We start from the raw sequence: 8212 nt of genomic DNA, 5'->3' as shown, positions 1-8212 counted from the left end.
TTTTTTTTTTTTTTTTTGGTACCAGGGATTGAACTCGGGACCTTGCACTTGCTAGGCAGGTGGTGGAACCACTGAGCTAAATCCCCAGCCCAAGTTTCATTTTTAAAACACAGAGTAAATCAGTGTCTTAGTCCATTTTCTGGTTGCTAATAACACAAAAGACCAGGTCCATTACAAAGCAGAGCTTTAATTTGACTCACAATGCTGGCCCAGGATCGAGGAGCTGAATTCGAGCTCAGAGTTAGGAGTTGAGGCAGGGTGTCACATGGTGAGAGGCAGCGGGCGCATGCACGTTCTGTCTCCTGTTCTCTTCCTCCTCTGTCATGGAAGCGCCTCCTTGGTGACCGGCTCTAATCCTAATCACTCCACCCCACCGTAGCTGGGCGTGGTGCCCCGCACCTCTGATCCCTGCCTTTGGGAGCGGTTCTTGAAAAAATTAAACAAATAATGGGTATCCAGTTTCCACCTTCTTAGGACCCCACAGTGGGACTGAATTCCAACCTGAGTTTTGGAATGAACGAGCCATATTCAAACCATGGCAGGGAGGAAGCTGGAAAACAGAAAAGAAACAAAAATCTCTCGTGTCACATCCGCTCGTTGCCGCTGGTTTGCTGTGCTCCCTGATGGAGCTAGTTCTGCGTAACCGGCTCTATCAGCAGAAACGCCGCTTGGTACTGAAGATCGTTGTTATCGCTCTGCTTCTGCACTCCGTAGCCTCTTCCACCCCAATGGACTGTTTTCCACATGATCACCAGTATCTCATCCACACACGGCCTGGGTCTCAATTCTCGAGCTGTTCCTCCTTTTTCTACCAACAGCCATTGAGCAGTAATCTTGTTTCCAGCTTCCTTTGTTCTACGCGCACCTGTGATGGCTGCAGCTATCTCCACTGTGAAGAGCGTTTCGTTCTGATTTGCTCACTCTCTGGGCCTGCGGTGGACAGGCTCTTGATCCATCTCATAAGGTGGCTTTCCAGAAGGACAGCAGCAGCCCAAACACACACTCACACACATACACCCAGTCTGGCCAGGGTCCGAACAGACCACCCCCTTCGCCCCCCTGAAATCAGAAATGAAACCATCCTGCTGAGCCACGTGTGGAGGCACACACCTGTGATCCCAGCACTCAGTAGGCTGAGGCAGGACTGCCGCAAGTTTGAGGCCAGCCTGGGCTACAAGGTGAGTTCAAAGCCAGCCTGAATTACTTAGGAAGACTCTGTCTCCCAAAACCAACTTCGCTGCTCATGCCATAGATAGGAAAAGCTACCTCTGGTTTTAATTTCTGATTACTAGCAAGGCCCTCATTTCTGTGACTTCCCACGAGTTGAATTTCCTTTGAAGAACTGCTTACTCGGGCATTTTCTCTCTGGTGTGTTCATGGGTTTTAGCTATTGTCACATTTTTTTTTTCCACTCCATTTTCTCTCTGGTGTGTTCATGGGTTTGCTATTGTCACATTTTTTTTCCACTCTCAAATTTGTGTATCTTTGGATTTAATGAGTTATTTTTTAATAGACTGGAGTGGGAAACTTTTTGTTTGAATTGGTCGTAGCCCTCTTTTCCCTTGGATTTGTCCTTTTACTTTTCGTTTTATTAGCTTCGGGAGTTTAGAAACAGGAAGTCCTTTGCATGTGTGTATCTGCTGGGAACGAGCCCAGGGCCCCATGCACACGGGCAAGAGCTGCACCCCGGAGCTGTGCCGCCCGCCCCAGCTTTTGGATTCTTGTGCCTGGGGCTACAGTGTGTCTGGGTAAAGGAGCTCACCTTCAGAGCAGGCAGAACGCTGGTCTGCTGCCAACATCAAAGGCAGTTTCCCCTTTGCATTTCCAACCACCTTCTCAGAATCCCACCACTTTCTGAGAAAAGACTCTAAACAGGTTTGTTTGCAAGAAATGCAGGGAGATAGGCAACTTCATAAACTGATGTTGAAAAATTACCCATTCGAGAGTAGAGACTAATAGCAAAGGGACAAACACTCTACATGTCCACTGCAGTGAGGCACCTGCATGCTCTGGATTCCCAGAGGCAGAGCAGAATGATGGCTACTCGTCCTCCTGGGGAGGGATATTTTCCCCACACACAAAAGACTACAGACTGAGGAAGACAGAAATCCGAAAGCCATTGGTGGAAAGCCACAGGCAACTGGCAGATGACATTGGCACCAGGAAACTGGTCCTTGGGCTGCCCGGTGATCGTCCACCTCGGGCTCCCTCTGGAGCTGGCTCTGCTGTGACACTTGCTGGAGAGCCCCGGGCAGGTCCTTCCCCTCTGTCGGCCTCTCCAGGTGCTGGCACAGGCTGTGTCCCTTTCTCACACACCTTGCTTAATTCTCCCAGCCACTCTGGGGTTTTACAGGCGAGGAGAACCGGGTGTCTCAGACAGGGTTACACTAGAGAAACAGAACCGGCAAGAGACGCAGACAGGCGGACTCAGAGGCACAGAACCATCAGGAGCCTCTGGCTCATGTGACTGAGGCCCAGCCAGGCAGACCTGAAGGCCCTGGGGTGGACTGGAATTCAGATGGGAGCCCACGCTGCAGCCCACAGGTTAAATTTCTTTCCGTAGAGCAACCCCAGCCCTGTCTTTGAGACCTTCCAACTAATCAGGCTCACCTACATTTCCCAGGATAGCCTCCTTTATGTAAAACCAACTGAGACCGTCCACAGACGCCTCGACTTGTGTTGGCGAAACCTGGTGCCGAGCCCTAGCCTAGGTGACACACAGCCCCCAGAGAATCCCCGCCCCCAGAGCCCACGTCTTACAGAGCAGTAGCTGAAACAAGTGTCAGCTCGGACCCAAGTGGCACGGTGTGTGATCACCACTTTGCCCTCCTCCCCGCGGACCCTGAACACCCTGGGCTGTAGGAGCCCCCAGCCCATCTAGGAAAGTGGGTGGAGCTGTGGGGACACCAGGAGGGAGTCTGCCTGGACCCCAAGCCTCCTGCCAGGCACTAACAACCTTTCTTTGCCTGTGCCACAGCAATATGAAGCTGCAGTAGGAGGAGGAGAAGCCCTGGCAGCCTGTGGCACAGTAAGCAGACTGTCACCTTCCCCCGTGTAGCTCACGGGTGGCAGCCGCCTCCCCTCACACTGTCCCTTCTTCATTGCAGGCCCCGGTACCCTCAGCCCAGGCTGCGGCAGCACCGGTAGGCTTCGAGAAGGCCTGGTGGGGACTGGGGAGGGCACCGACAGCGCCCTGATTCATGTGGGCATGACTGTGTCTAGGTCAGGGCAGCTGTGGTGTCCACAGATGCAGGGGCCAGGGCTCCAGCTGTCACTGGCCAACCTCTCTGCCTGTTCTCGGCACCACACAGGAGGCTGGGAGAACACGTGACACGGGCTGCAGGGCTCAGTTCATGCTGGTCACCACCCACAGTCCGTGATGTCACACTTACTGCCACCCCCGGCCTGCACAGAAAACGCGACTCCTGTAGCCACTCAAGCGTCCCCGCGCCAACTCCTTCCCTCCCGCCCCTGCAGGGAGGCAGCGGCTACCGTCCCTTCTCTCCACACGCGGACGCTGAGGCCCTGCAGCAGGGTCACGGCTGGCCCTAGTCACACTGGCACCCACACGAAGCTTCTACACCCGCCTCTCCCCTGCTACCAGGCCCCCGGAGCTCCTGACGCTCGCGCCCTGGCTGGTGCCCATCGTCTCCGAGGGAACCTTCGACTCGGAGCTGCTGTGCCCCATCTACCAACTGCTGAACCTGAGCATCGGCGCCACTGTGTTCACTGTGGGGAAGAGTGGCGGGCTGGGCAGAGGCCGGGGAGGCTCCGCCTGAGCAACAGGGGCTCCAGGGCCCGGATCAGGGGCCGACAGCGTGACAGGGAAGAGACTTCCTGGTGAAGGGGCCAACCCCGGACGGAAGCAGGGGCGGAAGCTGTCGCAGTGAGAAGCGGAAGGACCTTTGCCAGGTGACCCTTCCTGGGGGTGGGGACGCGCCACCCCTGCGCCGCACATCCTTCCCTTGATTCTGCCACCTACTTCCTGGCTGTGTTCTTCCCCTTGGCCCTCAGCGTCCTGCCTGAAGAATGGACACGCTCTCTAGGTAGCTCCTGAAAACTAAAGCTCCCCGAGAATCCCCGGGAACATGGCCTGGCACTTAGTAAGAGTGCAGGAAGCAGCGGTGTGGTTTGTGACTGCGAGGATGACCAGGCTGGGCAATGCTGGTCCACGTCGGAAATCTCAGCAACCGAGGCAAGGGCCTCACAAGTTCAAGGCCAATTTAAGCAACTTAGGGAGACTTTGTCTCAAAATAAAAACAAATGACAAGGGTTGGGGATGTAGCTCGGCGGAAGAGGGCCCCTGTGTTCCAGCCCCACTACTGGAAAGAAAAGGGGGGAGGGGAGAGGAGAGGGAGGGAGGACAGCCCCAAAGATCAGGCTTACAACAGTCTCCAGTGGTCAGTACAGGTTAAATATCATCTTGGTCTGAAATGCTTGGGACCAGAGGCATTTCAGACTTCAGAGTTTTTTGAATTATGCAAATTTGCAGACTTTTACCAACCAAGCCTCCCTAATCCAAGCATATGAAGCTGAATTTTCAGATAAGTGATTCCAGCCTGTGCTAGGATCATGGGAGTTTGAAAGACAAGGATCCCAGAGTGACACTCGCGTGACTTCCTGCGGTTGGGGGCTGGGAAGCAGACCCCAGCCTGGCTGCCCTGACCCTGTGCCCCCGGGAGGCACACCATCTGGGGAGCCCCAGATGACAAGGTTATCCTCACAGGTACACCCAATTCATCCACCACTTCCTGGAGTCGGCGGAGTTCTTCGTGCCCGGCTACCAGGCGCACTACTACACCTTCACCCACGACCCTGCAGCCATCCCCAGGGTCCCACAGGGCCCCGGCCAGCTCCTCCACGTCATCCCCATCCAAGGTCACACCCACTGGAGGAGGTCTCCATGCGCCAGACGGAGACCATCAGCCAGCACATCGCCATGAGGGCACACCAGGAGGTGGACTATCTCTTCTGCCTCGATGTGGACACGGTGCTCCAGAACCCATGGGGCCCTGAGACCTTGGGGGACATGGTGGCTGCCATTCACCCAGGCTATTTCACTGTACCCCGCCAGCAGTTCCCCTATGAGCACAGGTGGGTTTCTACAGCTTTTGTAGCTGATGAGGGGGACTTCTATTATGGTGGGGCAGTCTTTGCGGGGCAAGTGGCCAATGTGTATGAGTTTACCAGGGGCTGCCACATGGCCATCCTGGCAGATAAAGCCAACGGCATCATGGCAGTCTGGCAGGAAAGCCTCCTGAACCGCTGCCTCATCACACACAAGCCATCTAAGGTGCTGTCTCCTGTGCACATCTGGGACGACAGGAAGCCCGCGCCACCCAGCCTGAAGCTGATCCGCTTTTCTACACTGGTCAAGGACACTGGCTGGCTGAGAGGCTGACAGTAGAGCATGGACAGGAACCCAAAGCCCCACAGTCCCCTGCCCCAGGCTATGCCTCAGGAGGAGTCCAGCCCCAGCCTGCCTGCCTCTGTCTGCCGGGAGAGTCCAGCAGGACAACCGGCATGGACAGGCGGCTGCCGGCTGGAAAGTGAGCTGGCACAGGATGACCAGCCGAGAGGAGGAGACGCGCAGTGATAAAGGCTTTGCCTGGCCCAGAGCTCACATCCCCCTCCGCGCCTCCCTCCTTTCCTTCCCTCTGGGATACAAGTGGACCAGATCTCCCCCATAGTCAGCCTGGACGAGGGGAGACGGTCATTGGAGAAAACATAGGCTAAAGCTGGCTGCTGCCACAGATGAGAACTTCTACCCAGCTCCTTGCCACAGACCAGAAGTATCGCTCTGTTTCTGTGGAGGGCCTGGGTAGAGTGGGAACAGGAAGACCTGCCGGGGCACTGGGCAGCAGAGCCCGCCCCTGGAGGGCCTCCTGGATCAGCCCTGGTGCACAGGGAATGTGTCTGTTTCTGGGTCACCTCAGTCCCAGAAGCCGTGGGGAGCCAGGCAGAGCAGGGTGGGCCATTGGGGGAGGACTTGGTGGCCTGGTGTCAGGCAACAGCATGTTTCCCAGGAGAGGAGACAGGTAGCTGGGGGGAGACTGCAGTCATGCAGGCGCCCTTCAACCTGGCCTCTGAGCAAAACTGGGGGCACCTTGAGCCCACTCTTCTCACAACTTCTGGTTTAGCAGAGAGGCAGGGAGCAGTCCCCATAACAAGAGCCTTGGAGTCATCATCAAGCAAGCACACAATCTGGGCTACAGAGGACTGGAGTCCCAGAGAGGCAAAAACGGGCCCACATCTCTGTGTCCCCAGGAAGCAACACCTGCCCGGGGCTGAGAGTCTATGACGCAGGGCTGTGTCACAGGAGCAGGGCTTGCCTTTCAGGGAGCTTTGCTGAGAGCCAGGAGAGGCTCCTGGACATGGAGACCGGGGAAGCCCAGAGGCTGGGGCAACATCAGCCTGCAGGAGAGGCTCCTGGGTTCCTACTCCCTGCCTGGCTCTGGGGCCTTGCCCAGCACGGTGGCCCTCAGTCCCTGGGCACAATGGCAACAGACCCCATACCAGGGCAGGGCCGTCAGACACCAGCTGCGTGAGTGACTGGTGGAGCCCAGCTGCTGAAACCAAACCACTTGCCCAGGTGCTTTCCCAACAGGCACAAGGGCCTGGAGCCAGGGATGCTTCCTGGGGGAAAAGAAGTACAGGGCCCAGTCCAGCAGAGGAATGCGACCAGGGATACAGGCCTGGGGGTGGGGGGCCCTCGGCTGTGCGGCAGGATCAGATTTCAGCCTTGCGGAAGTACAGGCAAACCTGCCAGAGCAGGTCAAAGTTTTGCGGCTCCGAAAAATTCCTTCAATTGCAGAGGTGCCCTTTAAGAAACAGACATAATTACAAATGCCTGCAGGCCGAGGATTTAGCTGTGTGCAGTGTGTGCTTCACAAGCGCAAGGTCCTGAGTTTGATCCCTAGTGCCGCCATAAACAAAATAAACGCCTGCAGCGACTACCTGTCCCCTCCAGGACAACAGCCTCTCTCATCACGTACAGTCCAGGCCCACTGTTCGGCCATAGGGCCAGGCCTGGACACCTCTGCTCATGCCGCCTACAGTCCAGGCCTGCCAGTCTCACCAGCAGGCCGCCTCCCTGGGCATCACCGCTTCCTTCACCTCCTCCAGGGAGCCTGCCTTGATTTGCGCTCCCTTCCAGGGGGCGCCTCTGGGCCTTCCTCAAACCGCCCTCACCCACAAAGCTGCTGTCCTGCTTTCTTTCCATCTGTCTCCTGGTTCGCCAACTCCAAGACAGCACTGATTAACCACAGCTGGCCGTGTTTCTCCTGGAGCCCAGCACTGGCATGCACTCCGCGAATGTCTGTGCAGTGGCTGGCCGAGTGGGAGGCAGCTGAAAGAACACGGGTTTTGGAGTCTGTCCTAGTGGGAATCCGGACAGGTCACGCCGCCTCCCGGAGCCCCAGGGATGAGGGCTAAACACCATCACAGCTGGGAGAACTCTCGACCCCTATGCCCTGTAGAGCGGCTACTCTCCAAGCAGGAGGTTCTGTCTGGCAGCAGGTTCTGCGAGCAGAAGGCAGGAGGCACAGGAGGACACTGAGGCAGGGGTTTGGGCTTCATGCCTGGGTGGGCAAGGGTCCACTCAGCCGCCTGGCTCTAGGAAGCCACCGGATGGGGCCTCCAGCCCAGTTGAGGGCATGTAGGAGAGCAACCCTGGGTGGGACCCCAACACAGGAGCAGTCCACCGGTGGGGGTGAGAGAGGAGAATAGGACAATCCCAAGTCCCCTGCACAGCTGGGCGTGGCCACTCAGAGCTGAGTGGCATTGAGGGCTGAGGCCACCCCGCAGGTATAAAACAAGCTTTGACCCTCAGCGCTCAAGTGCTCCCTAGTAACACCGACACCCCAACACCTGCTCAGCCCCAGCTGCAGGGCCCCTCTTTCCAGGCTCCCTCGCACCTGTCTCACCAGGCAGCTGGGAGCGACTGACCTTGCCGAGCCACCGAAGAGAAGGGATGGATGGAGGGCGGAGCGGCCTGACCCCGCCATGCTCCAGCTGGGTCTCGTAGGGGGCGCCGGGGCACCTGTGGGTGGCAGACTGAGGGTGCTTGGCGCTCTGTCCCCGGGCTCCCTCCTTGTCGACCTAGTCCAGCGGTCCCCACTCGGTACCGGTTACGAGGCCCCTAAGGTGTGCACAGCGGGAGGACGAGAGAGACGGCCGGGCCGGACCTCACGCCCAGTGCGCGCGCGCGGCG

General features: G+C 57.4%; 2 protein-coding genes across 4 annotated transcripts in view; one reads left to right on the top strand and one right to left on the bottom strand.

The window, feature by feature from the left end:
- Gbgt1 (globoside alpha-1,3-N-acetylgalactosaminyltransferase 1 (FORS blood group)) overlaps nt 1-5401 on the top strand; it is a 9302-nt gene extending 3901 nt beyond the window's left edge. Inside the window, 5 exon segments of the mRNA XM_033759000.1 lie at nt 2978-3028; nt 3108-3143; nt 3605-3741; nt 4714-4890; nt 4893-5401. Coding sequence (XP_033614891.1) covers nt 2978-3028; nt 3108-3143; nt 3605-3741; nt 4714-4890; nt 4893-5401 — 910 coding nt within the window.
- Nucleotides 1-8206, bottom strand: part of LOC104864462 (odorant-binding protein 2a-like) — a 59265-nt gene extending 51059 nt beyond the window's left edge. For all 3 annotated transcript variants that reach the window (XM_010627428.1, XM_010627432.1, XM_010627431.1), the window contains exon 1: nt 7948-8206. The gene's annotated coding sequence lies outside the window, so the exon portion shown is untranslated. The remainder of the gene's footprint in view (nt 1-7947) is intronic.
- Nucleotides 8207-8212: the final 6 nt, after the last annotated feature.

The sequence above is a fragment of the Fukomys damarensis genome, unplaced genomic scaffold (genome assembly GCF_012274545.1).
Source record: "Fukomys damarensis isolate Sample0158 unplaced genomic scaffold, DMR_v1.0_HiC HiC_scaffold_36, whole genome shotgun sequence".
NCBI classification, from domain to species: domain Eukaryota; kingdom Metazoa; phylum Chordata; class Mammalia; order Rodentia; family Bathyergidae; genus Fukomys; species Fukomys damarensis.
This window is presented reverse-complemented; position numbering and strand designations above follow the sequence as displayed.